Source organism: Mercenaria mercenaria, chromosome 13, assembly GCF_021730395.1.
Source record: "Mercenaria mercenaria strain notata chromosome 13, MADL_Memer_1, whole genome shotgun sequence".
NCBI classification, from domain to species: domain Eukaryota; kingdom Metazoa; phylum Mollusca; class Bivalvia; order Venerida; family Veneridae; genus Mercenaria; species Mercenaria mercenaria.
This window is the reverse complement of record NC_069373.1, coordinates 70375922-70401034: the sequence shown is the minus strand read 5'-3', so window position 1 is coordinate 70401034 and position 25113 is coordinate 70375922. Positions and strand designations below refer to the sequence as shown.

Genomic DNA, 25113 nt, shown 5'->3' with positions numbered 1-25113 from the left:
CTCATGGTCAAACACATTTTGTTCAAGATCGGATGAGAAATGTTTCACTTAGTGTGCGGACAAGAGTAAAAAGGCCGATTTTTGGTAATTCAAGAGCCGTAACTCCAATATGCCTGGACCGATTTGGCTAGTTATTGAATTTGGCCGAGGTCTTATGATCAAACACATTTTGTTCAAGTTTGGTAAAGATCGGATGAGAAATGTTCGACTAAAAGAGTGCGGACAAGCTTTGTGACAGACAGACACACACACAGACTGGAGTAAATCAATATGTCTCCCACACCACTAAGTTACAAAGAACTAAAGACTAAAACAAGTTATAATTGTTTCGGGTTATGCACCTTTTTCAACAGTATTTCAATTGTGCACATTAAGGGATTCAACTGAAACCAGATAGATTTGATCCAAAGGTACATGAAGTTTCTCAAATCAATGAATTCTTTACCAGTACTAACCTGCTATTCATAAGTAACTGCCAACTTCTCCTAAATCAATGCTTTTAGACACAAGTCCTTCTATCAAATTGCAACAAGAAAAAATACCTTGCAATCGGATCAAACTCGCAACCCACTATTTGCCAATCTGCACTCCTTCTATTGAGGTAAGTGGGCAGGCTTAGCAACTAATGAATACTGATTATGTTTCACAATAAACAGCTCTACAACCCTTTTAGATTCTTTGGAAATACTATAAAAGCAGAAATTTTCACGAGGGTTTAATTTTCTATGTATTCGCGAGGTCACTTATCTTGAGAAAAATTTAATCCTCATGTAAATATTTACCATTAATTAGTAAATGACAGTCAAGAAAATCTCGTTACGTTATTAAACAAAATTTTCTCAACATATCACATGGAAACAGTCATGATTACAAATATCGTTAAGGACAGTATAATTTGAAGATAAATAGAACAAAACGCATATATATATTTGATTAAAAACCCATTTAATACTTGTCTATAATAGGTAAAGCATTACAAATTTATTGTATAAATTTTACAGACACCAACACTTATTGGAAAGATGAAACAAGCTGGATAACCTTTTTTCACAGTCTCGCAAATGCAAAACCTTGCAAAAAGACTCAATATTTCAATTTTGCTAAATTCTGACCCAGCGAAAATATCTGCTTTTACAGTACAGATTTTTACTGCAAGTTATCACTTGTTAAACTTAACTGACCACAATAACATAAGTGAAACACTGCTGACAAAGTGGCATAAAAAACACATCAAGCAAACTAGACTTTCTTACCTCAGAAAACCAGGCAGATCGGCTTGCAGCCCAGGCAACATCATCAGGCCACCACTCTGGCTTGGCTGACCTACGACTGTAGAACACCTCTTCTTTACCCGTTACCAGTTTGAGCAACTTCGGGATAAACTCCTTTAGTTCAGTCTAGAAAAAACATATATAATCACTGAAAACACTTAACTTCCTTTTCTTCCTTTTATCAAAAGATAAAACAATTCAAAACATATTTACAGTGTGTATAGGTATTGTCCATACTTCCTAGTTATGAAATGTTCAAACACGTGTTGTTTACTGCATCAACTGCTGTGAAATCTAATATCTAAATCTGAGTAAAAAGGTTTGATAGGTATCTTTTCACCTGCCATTCCTACTTACTAGTCTTTACTGGTGATCTTGACCTATGTTTCAGGAAATCAATAAAAAGAGGGACAGGAAATCAATACAAGACGGACATGTTATCCCTACAAAAGGGACATGATATCCCTAAGTTGCTCAACTGACCTCGACCCTTTCACACTGCTTCTTAACAAATTTCGAGAACATCGATCAAATGATCTGTGAGACTTTAAAATATTTTTCTTTTTTTACTTCTGGTGGGCCCCAAAGTGCAGTCTGGCTGAATCATTTCAACAAATTTGAAAAAGGTCAAAACAAGGATGCTTAGATAAATTTGATAAACATTTTTAGCTCAGGTGCTCCCTTTGTGACATCATTTAAGCAAACATTTTGTACAAACCTCAGCTATCCATACAAGGATGTAAACTAAAATTCTGATCATAAGAACTTGCTTTTCAGTTCAGATTGTTAAAACATTCCTATGTCTATCAAATTCAAATGTAAAACTAGAAATTATTATGAAATTAAAAGAAGACTGTACTCAGTTTTTAAACAACTGTCATATTAACAAGAGCTGTCTATAAGACAGCACACTCAGCTTTTCTCAGAGCTTGACTCTGAATTAGAGCTTTGCCAATAAAAACTTTATAAAACTTTAACCAAAAAATTCTAAGTTAAAAAGGGGCATAACTCTATCAAAATTCCAACCAGAGTTATGGGGATTGTTTCTCCTGGTGTAGACTTTGATAGTAAATAACTATTTTAAGTTTCAAGTCAAAAGCTTTGATAGTAACAGAGATATTTGACTTATCAAAAACCCCCCCCCAAAAAAAAAAAAAAAAAATTCAAAGTTATGCAGCTTGTTTCTCCTGCTGTAGACTTTGGTAGTAAATAACTATTTTAAGTTTCAAGTTAAAAGCTTTGATAGTAACAGAGATATTTGACTTTATCAAAAACTTTAACCAAAAAATTTAACAAGAGGGCCATGAAGGCCCTGTATCGCTCACCTGACCTATTGACCTAAAGATCATCAAGATTAACATTCTGACCAAGTTTCATTAAGATATGGTCATAAATGTGGCCTCTAAAGTGTCAACTAGCTATTCCTTTGATTTGACCCCGTGACCTAGTTTTTGACCTGACATGACCCAGATTTGAACTTGAGCTATAGATCATCAATATTTACATTTTGACCAAGCTTCATTAAAATAAGGTCATAAATGTGGCCTCTACAGTGTAAACTAGCTTTTCCTTTGATTTGACCGGGTGACCTAGTTTTTGATCCTACATGACCCAGATTCAAACTGGACCTTAAGATCATCAATATTAACATTTTGACCAAGTTTCATTAAGATATGGTCATAAATGCAGCCTCTACAGTGTTAACAAGCTTTTCCTTTGATTTGACCTGGTGACCTAGTTTTTGACCCAAGATGACCCAATATTGAACTTGTCCAAGTCTTTATTGAGGATAACACTCTGATCATGTTTCATTAAGATTGGGCCAAAATTGTGACCTCTAGAGTGTTAACAAGCTTTTCCTTTGATTTGACCTGGTGACCTAGTTTTTGACCCAGATGACCCAATTCAAACTTGTCCAGATATTATTAAGGGTAACATTCTGACCAAGTTTCATTAAGATTGGGCCAAAAATGTGACCTCTAGAGTGTTAACAAGCTTTTCCTTTGATTTGACCTGGTGACCTAATTTTTGACCCCAGATGACCCAATTACAAACTTGCCCAAAATTTTATTAAGGGTAACATTCCGACCAAGTTTCATTAAGATTGGGCCAAAATTGTGACCTCTAGAGTGTTAACAAGCTTTTCCTTTGATTTGACCTGGTGACCTAGTTTTTGACCCCAGATGACCCAATATCAAACTTGTCCAAGATTTTATTAAGGGTAACATTCTGACCAAGTTTCATTAAGATTGGGCCAAAAATGTGACTTCTAGAGTGTTAACAAGCTTTTCCTTTGATTTGACCTGGTGACCTAGTTTTTGACCCCAGATGACCCAATTACAAACTTGCCCAAAATTTTATTAAGGGTAACATTCTGACCAAGTTTCATTAAGATTGGGCCAAAATTGAGACCTCTAGAGTGTTAACAAGCTTTTCCTTTGATTTGACCTGGTGACCTAGTTTTTGACCCAGATGACCCAATATCGAACTCGTCCAAGATTTTATTGAGGGTAACATTCTGACCAAGTTTCATTAAGATTAGGCCAAAAATGTGACCTCTAGAGTGTTAACAGTCAAATTGTTGACGACGGACACAGGGCGATCACTAAAGCTCACCTTTGAGCACTTTGTGCTCAGGTGAGCTAAAAAGGGGCATAACTTATTCAAAATTCAAATCAGAGTTATGTGGATTGTTTCTCCTGGTGCAGACTTTGAGGGTAAAGAAGAGCTCGTAGAACACGAAATGCCCCCCTTGATGCATTCAGCAACTGCAAAAAGGACAGAAATTATTTTGTCACTGTAAACAAAAGTTCTATTGTTCTGGGTCAATGTGACCTTGACCTTTAACCTACTGACCTCAAAATCATTAGGGGTCATCTGCTAGTCATGATCAACCTCCCTATTAAGTTTCGTGATCCTATGCCCAAGCATTCTTGAGTTATCACCCGGAAACCATTTAACTGTTCTTGGTCACTGTGACCTTAACCTTTGACCTACCAATCTCAAAATAGATAGGGGTCATCTGCTGATCATGATCAACCTCCCTATTAAGTTTCGTGATCCTAAGAAAGGGTTTAACTGTTCTGGGTCACTGTGATCTTGACCTTTGGCCTACTGACCTCAATATCAATAGGGGTCATCTGCTGGCCATGACCAACCTCCCTATGATCCTAGGCCCAAGCGTTCTTGAGTTATCACCCGGAAACCATTTAACTGTTCTTGGTCACTGTGACCTTGACCTTTGACCTACCAATCTCAAAATAGATAGGGGTCATCTGCTGATCATGGTCAACCTCTCTATTAAGTTTTGTGATCCTAGGTCCGAACATTCTCAAGTTATCATCTGGAAACGGGGTTCCTGGTCACTATGACCTTGACCTTTGAACTACTAACCTCAAAATCAATAGGGGTCACCTGCTGGCCATGAACAACCTCCCTATCACCTTTCCTGATCCTAGGCCAAAGCATTCTTGAGCTATCGCCTGGAAACGGTTTAACTCTTCCTGGTCACTGTGACTTTGACCTTTGACCTACTAATCTCAAAATCAATAGGGTCATCTGCTGGTCATGACCAACAAGCTTATCAACTTTCATGATCCTTGGCCAAAGCATTCTTGAGTTATCATCTGGAAACCGTTTAAATGTTCTGGGTCACTGTGACCCTGACCTTTGCCCTACTGATCTCAAAATCAATAGGGGTCATCTGCTGGTCATGATCAACCTCCCTATCAACTTTTATTACCATAGGCCCAAGCGATCTTTAGCTGTCATCCAGAAACCGTTTTACTGTTCTGGATCACTGTGACCTTGACCTACTGACCTCAAAATCAATAGGGGTCATCTGCTTGTCATGATCAACCTGCCTATCAACTTTCATGATCCTAGGCCCAAGCGTTCTTGAGTCATCATCCGGAAACGGATTGGTCTACATACCAACCGACCGAACAACCGACTGACATCTGCAGAACAATATACGCCTACTTCTTTGAAGAGGGGCATAACAACTATTTTAAGTTTCAAGTCAAAAGCTTTGATAGTAACAGACAAAGTTTGGTATATATCCATAGTACTTAATGCAAACAGGTAAATTATTGTTAGAAAAAAAATATCACTCTACCATTTAAAAATGACATCGCGGTAAATTCTAAGATGCAGTGTTCCCCAGTATAAACAACTTATTTGAAGTAAAAACAACCTCTGTACACAGATTTTGATAATTTTATCCTTTTTTTGTAATTCCAAGAACATGCCATTCAACAAACTTGTTTTTATAATGTTCTACACCCTAGAAATTTTTTGAAAGTTCATCTGCGAACACTAATCTCCCAACCTAGCCGCCACATGATTATCATTCAGTAAAAGTATGGAATCCCACTGAACCTTACCTAAACAACAAAGAGGGCAGAACTACATATAAAGGTGAGGTTTTTTCCTAAATATTGTGTTTATAAGAAAATGCTGGAGAAAAACACCTGGCTATAAACCTGCTACACACTTTTTGGAACATACCAGTCTTTGTGGCTATGCAAAAGCTTTTGTTTTCCTGGAATGCTGGTGATGGGATTTGAATCGAGGAAAAAGGTATCAGAAATTATAGGATAAGGTTCAGTACCTTTTCCTTAAAAAGTATGTTTCTTGAAATATTCATGACTATATTCACTTTAACCATAAACTATAGGTTTCTTTTTTTATATGATTATACTCCCAAAGCTATCTGTCTGATGCTAATGAACTTGTAAATGTCGTCAGAACTCAATTTTAATTTTCATGGTAAGATTCAGCGCCTAAAATCAATGGGTAAGGTTCAGTGCTATACAAACATATCATTGTAGGAATGCAGAATTTCTTGTTTCGTGAGATAACTGGTTGAATAATTAATAAAGTATATCACAGCAGAAAGACAACAGGTATTCAATTTTCTTTTATTCTGATACCAGTTCAAGTGTAACCAATGGCATAGTTATCTCCTGAAACAAGAAATTCTGCATTCCTACAATGATATGTTTATTTAGCACAGAATCTTACCCATTGATTTTAGGCACTGAACCTTACCATGAAAATTAAAATTTATTTCTGTTGAAATTCAAAAGTTCATTAGACTCAGACAGATAGCTATAGTATTTACATATAAACAAGAGGGCCAAGATGGCCCTAGGTAGCTCACCTGAGAAACACACCATAACAGTGTAAACATGTTTGACCTAGTGATTTCGTGGAAACAAATATTCTGGCCAATTTTCATTAGGATTGGACCTAAAATGTGGTATCTTGAGTTAAAACAAGTATTTTCTTTGATTTGACCTAGTGACCTAGTTTTTGACCCCATATGACCCATATTCCAACTTGACCTAAATTTCATCATGGCAATCATTCTGACCAAAATTCATGAGGATCAATTGAAAAATACAGCCTCTATCGCATACACAAGGTTTTTCTTAGATTTGACCTATGACCTAGTTTTTGACCCGAGATGACCCATTTTTGAACTTGGCCTAGATACATGTATCATCAAGGTAAACATTCTGACAAAATTTCATGAAGATCAGTTGAAAAATACAGCCCCTATCGCATACACAAGCTTTTTCTTTGATTTGACCTAGTGACCTAGTTTTTGACCCCACATGACCCATTTTCGAACTTGGCCCATATTTTATCAAGGTAATCATTCTGACCAAAATTTATGAAGATCAAGTGAAAAATACTGCCTCTATCGCATACACAAGGTTTTTCTTTGATCTGACCTAGTGACCTAGTTTTTGACCCCAGATGACCCATTTTCAAACTTGGCCTAAATTTCATCAAGGTTATCATTCTGACCAAATTTCATAAGATCAGTTGAACAAGAGGGCCAAGATGGCCCTAGGTCGCTCACCTAAGAAACACTCCATAACAGTGTAAAACATGTTTGACCTAGTGATTTCAAGGAAACAAATATTCTGAACAATTTTCATTAAGATTGGACCAAAAAATTGGTCTCTTGCGATAAAACAAGCATTTTCTTAGATATGACCTAGTTTTTGACCCTAGATGACCCATGTTCAAACTCGACCTAGATTTTATCAAGGCAATCATTCTGACCAAAATTCATGAAGATCAACTGAAAAATACAGCCTCTATCACATACAGAAGTTTTTTCTTTGATTTGACCAAGTGATCTAGTTTTTGACCTCAGATGACCCATATTCAAATTCGACCTAGATTTCATTAAGGCAATCAACCTGACCAAATTTCATAAAAATCAATTGAAAAAAACAGTCTCTATCGCATACACAAGATTTTTCTTTAATTTGACCTAGTGACCTAGTTTTTGACCTCAGATAACCCATATTCAAAATCTACCTAGATTTTATCAAGACAATCATTCTGACCAAATTTCATACAGATCAATTGAAAAATACATCCTCTATTGCATACACAATGTTTTTCTTCGATTTGACCTAGTGACCTAGTTTTTGACCCGAGATGACCCATTTTCGAACACGGCCTAGATTTTATCAAGGTAATCATTCTGGCTAAATTTCATGAAGATCAGTTGAAAAATACAGCCTCTACTGCATACACAAGGTTTTTCTTTGATTTAACCTAGTGACCTAGTTTTTGACCCCAGATGACCTATTTTCGAACTTGGTCTAAATTTCATCAAGGTAATCATTCTGACCAAAATTCATGAAGATCAGTTGAAAAATACAGCCTCTATCGCATACACAAGGTTTTTACGTGATATGACCTAGTGACCTAGTTTTTGACCCCAGATGACCCATTTTCGAACTCGGCCTAGATTTCATCAAGGTAATCATTCTGACCAAAATTCATGAAGATCAATTGAAAAATACCGCCTCTATCGCATACACAAGGTTTTTCTTTGATTTGACCTAGTGACCCAGTTTTTGACCCTAGATGACCCATTTTCGAACTCGGCCTAGATTTCATCAAGGCAATCATTCTGACCAAAATTCATGAAGATCAATTGAAAAATACAGCCTCTATCGCATACACAAGGTTTTTCTTTGATTTGACCTAGTGACCTAGTTTTTGACCCGAGATGACCCATTTTCGAACTCGGCCTAGATTTCATCAAGGTTATCATTCTGACCAATATTCATGAAGAAGAATTGAAAAATACAGCCTCTATCGCATACACAAGGTTTTTCTCTGATTTGACCTAGTGACCTAGTTTTTGACCCGAGATGACCCATTTTCGAACTCGGCTTAGATTTCATCAAGGTTATCATTCTGACCAATATTCATGAAGATTAATTGAAAAATACCGCCTCTATCTCATACACAAGGTTTTTCTTTGATTTGACCTAGTGACCTAGTTTTTGACCCGAGATGACCCATTTTCGAACTCGGCCTAGATTTCATCAAAGTTATCATTCTGACCAACATTCATGAAGATTAATTGAAAAATACAGCCTCTATCGCATACACAAGGTTTTTCTTTGATTTGACCTAGTGACCTAGTTTTTGACCCGAGATGACCCATTTTCGAACTCGGCCTAGATTTCATCAAGGTTATCATTCTGACCAATATTCATGAAGATTAATTGAAAAATACAGCCTCTATCGCATACACAAGCTAAATGTTGACAGACGACGGACGACAGACGACGGACATCGAGCGATCAGAAAAACTCACCTGAGCATTGCTCAGGTGAGCTAAAAATACAGCCTCTATCGCATACACAAGCTGAATGTTGACTGACGCCGACGACAGACATCGAGCGATCACAACTCACCTGAGCATTGCTCAGGTGAGCTAAAAAGAAACCTATATGATGAAAGTGTATATATAGTCATGACTATTTCAAGAAAAATACTATTTAAGTAAAATGCACTGTACCTTATCCTACGATTTCATCTAAATTTTTCCTCGATTCAAATCCCATGACCAGCATTCCTGGAAAACTACAAAGCTTTTGCAGAAAGACTTGTATGTTCCAAAAAGTGTGAAGCAAGTTTATAGCCAGGTGTTTTCTCCAACATTTTCTTAAAATCAATATTTAGGAAAAACTCACCTTTTCATGTAGTGCCGCCATCTCTGTTGTTTAGGTAAGGTTCAGTGTGATTCCCCCCGTTGAAAAAATTAAGAAGTCCATACCAGACAAAATATTTATCAGAACATACATGAATTGTTACAGATGATTACATAGTTTGTGGTCAGTACCATCCAAAGGACAAGAAATATCTCCCATATCAAACTATAATAAATTGGAGATGATGTGCCGAAAGTGATAGGGAGTCTACCTATTCTTACTCATACTTGTGCCCTACATCTATGTGCAAGAATGATTTTTGGCAATTTGTGGGGGGAAAAAACATCTCTTGTAAATAAGTAACTGTTTTAACTAGAGTTTAAACATTTGTGAAGTTCTAGTTTTTAAAATGATGACACGTATCTTTCTATGTATGATCTACACTGTGACCGCTGATTGCCCCATTTGAACATGCGCAGCAAGTATCTGTCATTTTGTTTCAATGTTAACATGTACAGCTAGGTCAAGTACCTATTTGTGATACATGTGGATGATTTAAGGTTGAAATTTTGCTTTGTTTTGCCAGAAATGGGAATTTTAAATACTGTTTGATATGGTTGGAATTACAACCGAAACAGGATCTGGACATTTGCCCTCAATGACATTTGACCCCAGTTGAAATGGAAGTTAAAGCACTAAGGTCTTAAATGACAGTGTCATCTTACATGGAGTGAGACCATTCCTTTCCAGTTGACCTTTTATGTTTATTTTACTCACTCTTGTTTGCAATTTTCTTGACATTGGGAGGCAGTGCTCAGGACAAAATGTGCACAACAGCTCATGTATGATAGTGTTCTGCATCTTCACTCTCTACATATCAAGTGCTGAGTTGATTGCGAAACCAATGGTGTTATCAAACTTTGACAAAAATGGATAGTAATCATCTAAATTCCCATAATTTGATAAAACTGTGCTACTCCTGAACCATTTTTGTAATACTGTCAGTAAAAGAAATGCTCCAAATGGTTTGTCAGTATATTTTGGCCAGTGTACTGGGCTTTTTAGATCAAAGAAAAATCTCCCTGGTAGAAAAAAAGACTGATACTCATGTACCTGTGTATAAAACGTATTCTTGCAGTCCACCCAAGAGTCAAATCATGGTCCAACATGAAATGACCTCTGGGGCTTATGTAGTAGGGAAGTTAAACGGTATTTTGACTAAGACACAATTACCAAACTAGCATACCTTTGTCATAGAATCTAATTTTACAGTTGGTAGCTCAATGTTTTTCTGTGATGAAATGGTTGTGGCATTCTCCGATGAAGAACTTCCGCTTTCCTTTGTCACCTGAGTTAGCACTTCCTAAAATTTTTATGTAGATATAAGTTTAAGTTAATTTAAATTTTTAAATATGACTGATAAAATTAATGTAGTACACAAAGCAAAACCTTTATTAATACAGGCTTCATATGCAAAGCGGCTTCGAACAAAAAAGTGCAAGACACACTGAATTTATTTATTGCGCATTTACATGACACCGAAAAATATAGTTTAAAGAACTTTTTAATGTCATAAACTGCTAATTTGTAACCTACTATATGAACATCTGCTGCATAAATCTATCTATCTACAGAAATAAAATTACTATAAGGTACAAAACTTTCTGACCTTTGCCTGTTTAGTTGTCTTTACATCTTCAGCACTTTTCTGTTTTGCCACTGTCTCCTGTTGCCCTACGACTTTAATCTCTTGAGGTTTAGGATAAAAGTGTTTGGTAGGTAAGTTTGTAACTGTTGTTTTTGTCTCAAGAATATTATCACCCTTTTCTTCTGTTTGCTGTTGGTTGACTTTTGGTATATTTTGGACAACTGCCGGCTTTATTCTAGGGCTGCTTCTAATTGCCTTGTTTTCTGTTTTGTTACTAGAAATTTCCTGTGGTGTCTTCATATTTTCCGCTCTAATTTTTTCACTTGGTGGAGCTCTGTTTTCAGATTTTACCTTTGGACTAGTCTGTGCCTGGATACTACTTTGAGCTTTAGTCCTAGGACTTTGCTGAGGTGTTTTGGGATAATCAGAAGCTTTCTTAGGACTTTTCTCAATTAGCACAGCTCTATTGGCTCCTACACTTGTTGCCGCTGATTTCACCTTTTGACTAACCATGGGTGTTTTAGCATCATCTGGTTTGACCTTCTTCATCGCCTGAACAGGTTTTGAAGTTTCCAGTGTAGTCTTTGCACCATCTTTTTTGGGTGTTTCTAGCTTCCCTTTTGCTGAAGCAGCTGACTGTTCTTGTGCAGTTTTTGGCCCTTGTATATAAACGGTCTGCATGTTTTTGCAGACACGCTTCATACATTTGGCCTTCCTCTGTCCAGTGCCACCAAACTGAACCATATCTTTGCAACTTACACATTTTCCACAATTTTCTGTCTTACAGCCCTGAAAAATAGCCATCAAATAATTAATTTTTTTATTCCCATAATGTGACAAGAGAAGTGTTGGAGAAATTTATATAAGTGCTATCTAAATGCATTACAATGACATGACTAAGGGGCATAAAACTACAAACATGCTGAATGTAAGATGTAGCATATGCCTTTCTCAGTACCAAAAACATGACCAACTTTCTAAACAAGAATTCAGTTAATAGTAAAACCCACTCACAACCTAGATTACAAAACATATAAAATATTGTGTACTACAACATAAACAAGAGCCGGCGACAGCGCGCTCTACTATTTCAATGGTGGACAGTGAAATAGGGCATATCTGAGAAAGCTAATGCAAACATTGGATTGTTTTATGACTCCAACATGGATGACAATCTTAGATAATAGTTTTAGTCTGAGTCAAATGTATTTTAAGTAATATGAGAGATAGAACGAATGTGTATCAAAACGTTAATTAAGTATAAAAAGGACAAATACACAAAATATTTCTGCAAGAGTATTGCGTGATGCGTAATGGTGATGAGGAAAAACTATTTTAACTTTGAATTAAATCCATTAAAGCGGCATGCCTCCAGACCGTTAGACAACATTTTTTTTTTTTAGATACCTTGAAATAAATGCTGTATTTCTTCAGAAGGCTTTAAAACTTAAATACTGACAAACTTTATGTTACGGAAACACATGAGAATTTGCTGTTTTTACTACTTTTTACGATGAAAATTGAAAAGGGTTTGTCATGTTTTACTCAAGGTAAACTGTCTCGATTATAAATATCTATATTTTGAAGTCATTATTCACTACTTCAGCTATAGCACTACTGGTTATGATGACGGGAAAATGTCTTTATTGCTGCGGCGGTCCGGGGTTCGATTCCCGACGCGGTCATCTTTTTTTCTTGATTTGGAATTTTAAAAATATTTTAGAAACAAAAATTCATATTCTAATATTCATAGACCAAACTTCAATTTGAAAGAAAGATTATTTTTTAGCCAAATCTGGAGGTCAGTGCCTTTGAGCAATAAGAGATACAAGAGATCACAGAGTGATCTTGGCGCCCACCACTGAGCCATTTTTGAATGTTCCAAATTTCAAGACAGATCAAGGTCAAAATCAAGGTCAAAGTTCATTTCGGTACACAAAACTGTGCATGTGGTCCATGCATGTGGTCCAAATTTTAAGCTGTATCTTGAGGAATGTGAAAGTAGGTCCCTAGATCAATTTCAAGGTCGAAGTTCATTTCTGTACACAAAACTATGCATGTGCTTCAAACTTGAAGGCTGTAGCTTGAGAAATGTGAAAGTAGTTACTAGGTAAAATCAAGGTCAAATTTCAGTTCAGAACACAAAACTATGCATGTGTTCCAAATTTGAAGCCTGTAGCTTGAGAAATGTGAAAGTAGGTCACTAGGTCAAAATCAATTTGTTTATTTATTTATTTGGGTTTTACGGCGCACCAACACAGTATAGGTTATATGGCGCCAAACAGGACTACAAATTTTGGTTTCACATCTCATTTACATCGAAATAAAAACATGAGGTATGGAATCAAAATTTGCATACCTGCTGGAATCACAGAGTTACAGCAAAACCAAGTGTTAAGACCCTATTAGTCGCCTCTTAAGATCATGCATAGGTAAGGCAGTGGTTCCAATTCTTTTCATACACAGATCGTCCCAACACCACATGGGGCTAGGTCAAAATCATGGTCAAGGTCAAATTTCATTTCGGAAAACAAAACTACGCATGTGGTCCAAATTAAATGTGAAAGTAGGTCACTAGGTCAATGTCAAGGTCAAAGTTTATTTCGGTACAAAAACCTATGTATGTGGTCCAATTTGAAGGCTGTAGCTACAGAAATGTGAAAGTACGTCACTAGGTCAAGATCATGGTCAACACATGACACAGTTCATCTAGCCACTCAAAACTATACATAAGGTCCAAATCTGAATGTTGTAGGTTATGACAAGAAGATTTTCAAAGTTTTTCCCTATATAAGTCTATATAAACCATGTGACCCCCGGGACAGGGCCATATTTGACCCTAGGGAAATAATTTGGACAATCTTGGTAGAGGACCACTAGATGATGCTACATACCAAATATTAAAGTCCTAGGCTCTGTGGTTTTGGGCAAGAAGATTTTCAAAGTTTTTCCCTATATAAATCTATGTAAATTATAAAAATAAACAAAGGGCCATAACTCACTCAAAAATTGTTGAACCAGTCTGATTTTCAGAGGGACACAACTAAGGTACCAATACATCATTCTGACAAAGTTTGGTCAAAATCCCCCCAGTAGTTTCTGAGGAGATGCGATAACAAGAAATTGTTAACGAAAGGACGGACAGAAGGATGGAGGACCATAGACACAGCGTGATTTGAATAGCCCACCATCTGATGATGGTGGGCTATTAAAGTGAAAGGACATCAAAACTTTAACAAAGGTATGGATGCGCAAGCGGACTCTAGGGTGAGTAGGAAAACTCTCCATATACTTTGTAAAATCGAGCACAAAAGCACAATACTAAAAATTATTTCTTTAAAGCTGGTCTAACTTTTAAAACTATGCTTAGGGTTTGGTAGAAATCATGCTGGCTGTTCTGACTCTTGTTCATTTCGATAAGAAACCTCACTGTCTAATCATGATCACAAAATTAATGTCAATTAAAAACATTATTGTTAAAACAGATAACCAAACGTTACCCTTTCTGTGCACTTGCCATTTGTTTGTTGTTGTTTTTTTGTTTGGATTTAACGTCGCACCGACACATGATAGGTCATATGGCGACTTTCCAACTTTAATGGTGGAGGAAGACCCCAGGTACCCCTCCGTGCATTATTTCCTCACGAGCTGGCACCTGGGTAGAACCACCGACCTTCCGTAAGCCAGCTGGATGGCTTCCTCACATGAAGAATTCAACGCCCCGAGTAAGGCTCGAACACATCGATGAGGGACAAGTGATTTGAAGTCAGCGACCTTAACCACTCGGCCACGGAGGCCCCACTTGCCGTTTGACGTACTGACCTCAAATCAATAATTATGGGTCATTTACCAGTCGTAAGTGACCTCCGTATCAAATGTGATCTTAGACTAGAGCTGCAACGATTCACTTAAAGCTCGATTCGATTTCGATATCAAATATGTCGATTCGATTCATTTTTTACTTATTGCTGCTATTTGCTATTTAAAGGATGTTTAATCAATGCAATATATATGAAAAACTAGGACAGTAATTCATCAAGAACAAATTTTAATTTAAACTTCCTGCTGACATATTTTAAATAACAACAAGAGCTGTCTCCATAGGATGACATATGCCCCCGATGGCACTTTGAATGAGTAGTTATGGCCGATGTTAAGAATTTAGGACCTTTGACCTACGGAGCTGGGTCTTGCGCGCGACACGTCGTCTTACTGTGCCACACATTCATGCGTAGTTATTTTAAAATCCATGCATGAATGACAAAGATATGGACCGGACACGCCCATCAATGCACTATCATGAAAAATGACCTTTAACGTCTAAGTGTGACCTTGACCTTTGAGCTACGGACCTGGGTCTTGCGCGTGACACGTCGTCTTACTGTGGTACACATTCATGCCAAGTTATTTGAAAATCCATCCATGGTTGACAAAGATATGGACCGGACACGCCCATCAATGCACTATCCTTTAATGTCTAAGTGTGACCTTGACCTTTGAGCTAAGGACCTGGGTCTTGCGCGCGACACGTCGTCTTACTGTGGTACACATTCATGCCAAGTTATTTGAAAATCCATCCATCGATGACAAAGATATGGACCGGACACGCCCATCAATGCACTATCCTTTAATGTCTAAGTGTGACCTTGACCTTTGAGCTACGGACCTGGGTCTTGCGCGCGACACGTCGTCTTACTGTGGTACACATTCATGCCAAGTTATTTGAAAATCCATCCATCGATGACAAAGATATGGACCGGACACGAAAATTGCGGACAGACTGACAGACCGACAGACGGTTCAAAAACTATATGCCTCCCTTCGGGGGCATAAAAAAACAAGAGCTGTCTCCATAGGATGACATATGCCCCCGATGGCACTTTGAATGAGTAGTTATGGCCGATGTTAGAGTTTAGGACCTTTGACCTACGGAGCTGGGTCTTGTGCGCGACACGTCGTCTTACTGTGTCACACATTCATGCGTAGTTATTTTAAAATCCATGCATGAATGACAAAGATATGGACCAGACACGCCCATCAATGCACTATCATGACAAATGACCTTTAACGTCTAAGTGTGACCTTGACCTTTGAGCTACGGACCTGGGTCTTGCGCGCGACACGTCGTCTTACTGTGGTACACATTCACGCCAACTTATTTGAAAATCCATCCATGGTTGACAAAGATATGGACCGGACACGCCCATCAATGCACTATCCTTTAAAGTCTAAGTGTGACCTTGACCTTTGAGCTATGGACCTGGGTCTTGCGCGCGACACGTCGTCTTACTGTGGTTCACATTCATGCCAAGTTATTTGAAAATCCATTCATCGATGACAAAGATATGGACCGGACACACCCATCAATGCACTATCCTTTAATGTCTAAGTGTGACCTTGACCTTTGAGCTACGGACCTGGGTCTTGCGCGCGACACGTCGTCTTACTGTGGTACACATTCATGCCAAGTGATTTGAAAATCCATACATCGATGACAAAGATATGGACCAGACACGAAAATTGCGGACAGACTGACAGACCGACAGAAGGTTCAAAAACTATATGCCTTCCTTCGGGGGCATAAAAAAAACATCACAAATTCATATATACTACAGAAACTTGTCTTGCCGACTTAAAATAAAATTTATCTTACTATCTGTTGATAAAATTTATCATAACGATTTGTAGGATATCGATGGAGTGTTTCCTTTTATATGCTGCATAAGATTGGTCGTACTGCCGGTCATGGTGTAACTTACATACATGTGGCTTTTAGTTCTGATCCCCCGCGGAAACCAAAATGTTCCCACACCCTTGATTTGATTTTCTTCGGAGCGTCTTTCAGTATGGGAGACGCCATGTTACTTGTATAGTCTAGTAAGAATGCAATTCTATTATTGATTGGATGCCAGATTTACTACTGACCAATCGTACGCCACGTAACAAAAGTCGACATGTGTAGAATGCGGATACAACGGGGCATTTGCGGCATGCATATTTAAAATGCGGATCGAATCAAACTTCGAGGTGTCTGTATCGAATCGAATCGGCGAGTTTAAAACTGGATTTTCGATGCATCGGAGCGAATCGTTGCACCTCTATCTTAGACCAAAGCATAAAACGTGTTGCTTACAGGTTTTCATTCAAGATGATCAGCTTTGAAAAAATCTAATGCAAGCCAACATGTTTGGAACTATGAGTGCAAGTTATCTAAATTATATTCAAAATTACATTCAAATGACACTACAGTATACAGCTATAAAATAAATAGGAAAGATTGAATTTCTCAGATGCAGTGTGAATATAGTATGAAAAATGACGCTGGTAAGCACGTTTGGAGGAATGCCCTTTCAATGCCAAAGTGCAGGCTTAAAGTGCCCTTTTTCAGAAGCACCATGCCCCTTTTATAGCCTGCAGAAAACACTAGAAAGGATATGGGACACATTTTTTTGGTTCTAACAAGGCCTAATCATCTTCAGGTCTCCAATTATCTGTAATATTAATTGTTAAAAACTAAAATAAATAACAACAAACATGCACCAAACTCACTGTGCTGACCTTGCACACACGACAACTCTGCTGCCTCGTACACAAAGGAAAGTTCTTTGCTGGACTTGACTGTGGTCTTTTTGCACTTCCTGGAGACTGAGATTTGCCCATGTTGCCAATCTTGTTGGTGCCTTAAAAAATACCCATTTCTAGTTCTATATCTTGAGAAACCTGTGAATATGAAGATTAAAAATAAGTTTTAATTATCATTATATTTATAGCTAGTCAAATACTTACATTTGTGCCATCAAAAGAACATAATCTGACATTAAACAGTCAGGGGTGTAACTATTTTAAGTTATGTAACCTATTTCAGTTACTTTTTCAAGCATTTTATAACCTGTATAAGTTATAAAATTCAAGTTAACTCAGGTAAGTTATTCAAAAAAAAAGTCTTTTTGCTGTTCTCACAAAGTGACCTATACAGTGAAATAAGTAGCAATCTGTGGTTAATCAAATTCTCTTTTAGTCTGATCATGACCTGATAAGCATAATGGGATGCTAAGAGTTTTATAGTTTTAAACCTTTTGCCTAAAACTTTATCACCCTTGCGTAAAAACATTTACTGCATAGCTGGAAAGATAAGTGTTCAAGGATTCGGTAAATAATAGCATTAGTCACATTCAAAATGAGGAATTGGCACAGGAGGGCTTTGTAATATTTTATGATAACTGAAACAAGTTATGAAAATATAAGCAATAACTCGAATTTATGGGTTATAAACTGCGATAACTTGGAACAGTTACACCCCTGACTGTTAAATGATTCAAAATAACATGTATTTTCAAAACCGTTTGAATGTGGTCATCTATAAATATTCCGTCTTGATTTAGTCACAGTTTTGGGCTCTATTCACAAACTGGGTATAGAAAGGTGGAAGTCCCAGCAGCTCACCTGATAGAGCATCAGAATGATGTTCATGAGCCCAAAGGTTCTGAGTCCGTGTTCTGATGCACATTTTCCGTACATTGTGGCTTGAGACATTTATAGTCCATCTTGAGGCCATGATAACATTACTTGGTTAATGTTACAACATCTGAACTGATAGTATTCACAGAAATATAAAGAAAAATTTCAATAGTGTTTGGAAACGCGTCACCATTACAGACTTGATTCAAATTTTGGGCATAAAATGTGTAAGTAGACTAGAGGGTTGAGCATCGTATTGATATTTTGAGACCCAGCCCTCCACCAGTCCCACTCCATTTTACCCCGTCAACACCAACTTAAATAAAATAATCAGTTGAAAAATAATTATTTTTTCAGTTAATATAATATTCAATCAAGTTGTAAAATTTATGACTTATTTGCTTTTTAGTGACATAGATATGTTGAGAAAAGCCTGCATATGCTTGAATCCCTGCCTACGCTTGAAAGTATGCCAACATACATGCAATTAGTTGTAGCAAAGTGCGTTTTTAACCTGATTTTACTACTCTTGTCTGTATATCTAACACTTTTAACTGTTTTCAGTCTCACTTTCTCACTGTCAATACTTTTGTAAAAATCTTTCCCTTGCAGTGACTGCACTGCAGCACATCTGCTAAAAATACCAGAAAGGGGAGTTAAGCAGTAAACCAAGATAGAATAAGATAGACAGACAAAGCGCAGCTTTTAAGGATGATATCAGCTTTCTAGAGTTGATAAATCCTCTAATAAATTTAGGTAATAATTGGTTTTTTATAGATCTGCTCTAAAAGCTATTACTCAGGGTTTAAAAGTGAAAAAACATTTTCATATCCAAACAGATCATGCAGACGTTGGTAGATTCATTTCTCATAATTTGTCCAGGCATCATGATCTTAAGTTAACTGGTGTATAAAACATCAAGCTGAGGTGATGTCAAAGATGACACATACCCTAATCATCATCTTTCGTGATCCCCTCACTGTAAAAACATAGTATATACTTGTGAACAGTTACCTTTTTGTTATAGGTACATGTATTTTCACACATGTCAACACATTAATGTTTTATATTATACCCAATGAGCAAAATCAATAAATAATATTATCATCAATCATGCGATTGTCTTTATCAACAGACTGAGAAGGGACATGTATGTTTAATTCAGCCTAGATCAAAATATCATCAATCATGCGATTGTCTTTATCAACAGATTGAGAAGGGACATGTATGTTTAATTCAGCCTAGATCGAAAAAATGAAATCCTGAAGACAAACTCTCTTACAAATGCTAACAATATTTTTTTTAAAATCTGACCCACTTTCAGCAACAATTGTGACAGATAAAAGTTTCTGACAAGCACCAAGCACTGAATCTAGTTAATAAACAGTCTAATAAAAACAGAAACTGTTGCTGATTTAAAAACAATTATTCATAATTCATTATCTATGCTAAAGCCTCTTTACACAGGAATATGTATTTACCATTCTACGAGAATCCTCATTGCTATTTCAAGTAAAGTTTCCAATAAGCTGTAGTCTAAATATAACCCTTTACACCAGAAACTTTTCAGATAAAACAACAGGAGAGTACAATACTCGGACTCATGCACGAATAGTTTTAAAGTTTACATTAAAATTATTTAATCGCTTTGTAAATTATTTCGGAATCATTTAATACACAGAAAGATGTTTAATCATTTCCACGAGACACCTCAACACGTGAAATTAAGAACATCGATCATATAAATCGGATATTGGCAATAATCGGGACACCGAAGTAGCGACGGCCTTTGTTGACAGCGGGCCGCCGAGTTTACACAACAGGCTTAAATCACTAAAATCATAAAATAATTGATTGAAAGTTATGAAGTAATCTATTCTTGATACCTGCTAACTACGTACACCTTTCTGTCTTATATACGGAATCTTTTAAACCCAAATTGCTTGTTTATTGACCAAAATAAAGCAACTCTGATTGCGCAAAATGGCGGATTTTCCAGAGAAGCTAACATCCGGGCGTTTAAGGTCAATTATTACCTCCCTTGGCAGCGCGCCCAAGACTGTTTGACGTCGCAAGACCGGTGATTGTGAGCCCGATAGCACCACTCATTTGGGTCAAAATATTGTAATAATATCACAATACCACGGAATCGTGACAATTATATTATTATTTCATTTTCAAAACACTTTAAATGACATAATGTTATAAAAATCAGAGCGCTCTCATGTCCTTTGACACGTCTTGGGCCATATCATATGATATGAGTCATATATACAAGTATGTCACACCATTTACAATTATTAACTTTATATTGTGCAATACATTGGCCTGTCCGTGTATTGTTTTACCGGCATTGTTTTGTATTCATTATCGTTTTTTTCCTGTATATTGCTTTGAACCAATATATCTACTACAATAATATTTTAACACACCTAACATTGAATCCAAGGTCAAGGATGCGGCATCGGCCCGGGGCCAATACGACACACTGAGGGTCTATCACATGACAGTTGTGCACAGCGTTTGTATAAAAATATATAATAAAGATCAAAATAAGTAATGAAAGGTCTTATTATATACCTCATTATAAATAATAACAAAAGTGCATTTGGTCAGAATCCTGTTACCCAGGCCAATTAACTGAAGCAGGCACAATAACCGGTTATTGGACCGCCATAGACGTTTGACGTCATGTAAGACGTCATACTCTGTGTCGTCGCATTTAAATCTTCGTTCATGTCGATATTTGATATGATAAACGAATAAGTGATCGAATACTCGTTTAATATTGAGTTTTGGTATAGCAAAACCTAGTTGGAACACTGTTTATACACGATGGGCGGTTATACGTCGGGCGTAATAATTTCACGAGGGCGCAGCAGATATATTTTATTATCTTGCCTCCTAAAGTTTCTTGCATTTCTATTGGTCAATAGACGTCACGTGGAGACAGGATATATTCCATATCCTGCTAGTACATTTCAGATATGAATTTTGATTTTAAAAAAATGCTGCCGCTTTGTTACTTTACAAAATATTAGATTATAGCATGTAAATAAAGGGTAGTCGGCAAGATAAATCGTTACACAGCTTGTTGGTGACAGGATACGGGATATACGCCGTCGAGGAAATCCATATCAGGCTCGAGCTTCGCTCTCCCCTGATATGGATTTCCTCGACAGCTTATATCCCGTATCCTGTCACCAACAAGCAGTGTAACTAATAATATGTCTTTTATTGTAAAATTTAGATATTAAGATATGATAGAACTGTTTACTGGCGCATGTATAGCACCAAATGGTAGGTCATCACGCTCCTTTAATTGTTTATACACGCTAGGACCGGAAATGGTAATACGTCTTGCGGAGTGGTTCCATTAGGCACAAATGATGGCGAATTATCGTGCACAGCTGAAAACCAATTCCGTGTGTGTGTAATTAAATTAAGACAGTTTTGCTATGTGACCTTTTCAACATGTTTTTAAGTAAAATATTTGATCAAATTTGAAAGCGCTCGATGCGTACATACATAGTACGACGGGAACCAGACTAACATGGCGCTAAATATCACGTCGACGTAGCGTCAGTATGATATTGTTGTGATGATTAAAGCATTATTAGAATAAATGTTAATGACGTGCATTACGTGGTTATTAGCACTCCTAAGACATTCAGACAATGCCCTCGTGCAAATACAGGTTTAGTCGTGCTAATAAAAGCTTCACGACCGTCATTGCCGTTTAATAAGTGTATAGTGCTGGGCCTGGCATTACGAGAAAAAAACATTACATCTCCAATAAAACAATGTGCTTGCTGGTGAGGTAATATAATGCATATAAATATTGTTTGTATGGCCGTAATCAAGAGTAATAGTATGACAACACGACATGTTGAAAGTCTTCTCATTAATGGAAAATCTTATGATGTTATTTTAGGTGTATGACAGGTCAGTAATTATATATGGGACCTTTAATCTTTTTTTATATATATAAAACGACTAGATAAAAATGATTCACCAATATTGTATCACTTAGTATTCAACATGAGCTTTGGTGTCTAAACTATCTTAAAAATGCTAAATCAAGAGAGAAAAAACATGCCCGAGTGGGGAATCCAACCCGAATCGCCACGACAATAAAAATTTTCCGGCGGTCTTGACCAAATTCGTACATATAATAAAGCTTTGTAGTTAAGGCAGTTTACCTCAGGTACAAACGCTTTTCAATTTTGAATGGAAAAAATAGTAAAAGCAACTAATTCTTATGTGTTTCCGTAACATATAATCTGTCAGTAACTAAGGTTAAAAGGCTTCTTAAGAAATATAGCAATAATTTTCTGATATATATAAAATCAAAGCCTTGAGATGTCTGGTGGTTGCGGGTTTTGCTAGAATTATTTTCATTTTAAATGCCAATCTCTAAATATACATGTATAAGAAACAAATACTAATGTGCCTCATATCTAAGATAAACTCTGCCTGACCTTACATGAACAGCTGGAAGTCAGTGATGTAACCATGGGCTGGAATACCTGATCTTTGACAGTCTTATATAATCTAAATGGCCAGTGTGAATGGACAGAGGATGAATAAGAACTGCTTGATCATTGATAATTCATCCGCATTGTTCATGAATGGGACTACTTTGTGTAGCAAATGAACATATCCTTTGGATGTGATTTGGAATCAAATAAAAATGCTACATGATTGTCAGAAATACACTTAACTTTGGTAGCGGGATAAACCCGCAACCAAAAATCTTTCTTTTTTGTTGTCGTCGTTCGATCTGGAGGTCAGAGCCCTTAACAATATTAACATAGTTTATAGATTGAATCAATGATAAAGAAATTACACAATACTAATAAAAAGAAATTCTGACCCAACTCATGCAGCTAGTAATTTTTAGGTTTGACAAAAGTTATCATATTTTATATGTAGAAGTTAATCTCCACTTAAATGGTTTTTAAGTGGTATACTACTTTTATAAGCACACCATTAAAATATCAGAATACATTTCGTCGTCATTTACTCTTGGTAACAACTAAATTGCTTTATCTTCAGGACTTGCACTACGGTAATATATTGTTTTTGGTTGGGTTTAACGTCACACCGACACAATTACGGGTCATAAGGCGACTTTCAAGCTTTTCTTGGTTGATGAAGATCCCAGGTATTCCTCCAGGAATTACTTCATCCTTGGCGAGTTCCTGTAACGGCCTTCAGTGAGCCAGCTGTATGACTTCCCACATGAAATGATTTCACAATCAAAGCAAAGTTACGAACCCACAGCGATGAAGGGCAAGTGCAAGTGACATTAACAATATTATTTATAATTTCTTTAACGTTACCGACTGTGCATGCGTGAGGATTTCGTCAGAGCAGGTGCGTAGCGGCCATTTTTGATTCTATTTTTAGAATGACACCATTGTTCTTTATTTAAGAGTTATATCAAAGGTTTATTTTTAGAAACAGTCGTAATGATTTATTTATAGAATATTATAATAATCTATTTTTAGAATGACGTACTTTGTTAGATATTTTTGCGTAAAACTTCTAGCTATGAAGTTTAAGCAGTAAACATGTATAAAAGAAAGAGATTTAACTTTCCTTTAAGGTATACTTCAGTTAATTTAAAATGGTAAAAAAATAAGCAAATAATAATTTATTGATTTTAAATGTAGTTATTATTTTAAATCATAAACAGAAAATAAAAGTGTTACTATTGACGATGTTCTTACCTCAACCTACTGTGATTCAATGACGCAACTTTAAGTATATTAATCCAAAATGCGCATGCTCGAATCTATTTTTAGCAATCAATGAAGGTATGAAGGTATTAAATACCTCCGCTACTATTTTCTATATAAAATTAATAATTTATAACATATTTTTATCAAGATATCTAGCCTTTCACTTCCTGCGAGACTACCCTTGTCTTGAAGGTCTGTCTTTAGGCAATCAAAATATACCCAAAAAATATGGGGTTGACCATAATGCAGTGAAACCATGGTCACGTGACTGAGACACGTGATGAAAACGCTAATATTGCGTAGGTAGACATCAGGAAATACCTACTTTCACTTTCATTTTACAAGGCAGCTTCCAATCAACTTTTGAAGCATCATCTGCGGAAATTCCTTTTTAAAATCAAGCATCAATAAAGCCTATATCTGGCATGAAAATGGCCTTAACTAGGCGGAAAATTGCACTATATATTGATATGGACTACATTCGAGTGGACCACGGAGGCATATCCGGCTAATTGCCCCCTTCATGCCTATAAATGGACATATTGACTTAAGACCGGACGTTCAACACTAGCGTGTAAACGTGTCAAAATTAATCCATTTAAAAGTTTCCAAATGGTCTAGTTAGTGTTGATTTTAGAAAGAATGGACAAACAACAAATGAATAGATCTATATTAATTTTTGCAAACAAAAGGTATTGTGCATAGAGTAAATTAAAAAGATGAGTTTCAGTGTGGGCAAAATTTGATATTTTGGTCATTGGGTAGTTTTAGAAAGGGATTTTTCAAATGGTGTACATTATCACAGTCAGTAGGGCGATCTGAGCTGAAGACATCCAAATTTCTAAGTCCTTCTAGAGCTTTAGGGGCAATACCATTGGAAAGATTTCTTTAAGTTGAGAAAATGTATACTTTTCAACAGTTTATCTCTTGTTGGTTGTTGAGACATTGGAGTTAAAAATATTCCAACGGAAATCACTTGTGCGTCAAATACTGCCATACCCCCTCATTATAGG

At 36.6% G+C, this 25113-nt stretch overlaps 1 protein-coding gene across 2 annotated transcripts in view; it reads right to left on the bottom strand.

The window, feature by feature from the left end:
* LOC123528548 (uncharacterized) overlaps positions 1–20596 on the bottom strand; it is a 32458-nt gene extending 11862 nt beyond the window's left edge. Inside the window, exons 1-5 of one of the 2 annotated variants that reach the window (XM_045308340.2) lie at positions 20240–20596; positions 17445–17615; positions 10917–11684; positions 10494–10610; positions 1254–1397 (exon numbers count right to left, since the gene is read on the bottom strand). In XM_045308340.2, the coding sequence (XP_045164275.2) occupies positions 1254–1397; positions 10494–10610; positions 10917–11684; positions 17445–17555 (1140 nt within the window). In that variant the 5' untranslated portion in view covers positions 17556–17615; positions 20240–20596. The remainder of the gene's footprint in view (positions 1–1253; positions 1398–10493; positions 10611–10916; positions 11685–17444; positions 17616–20239) is intronic. The other variant, XM_045308341.2, reaches the window with a different exon arrangement.
* Positions 20597–25113: the final 4517 nt, after the last annotated feature.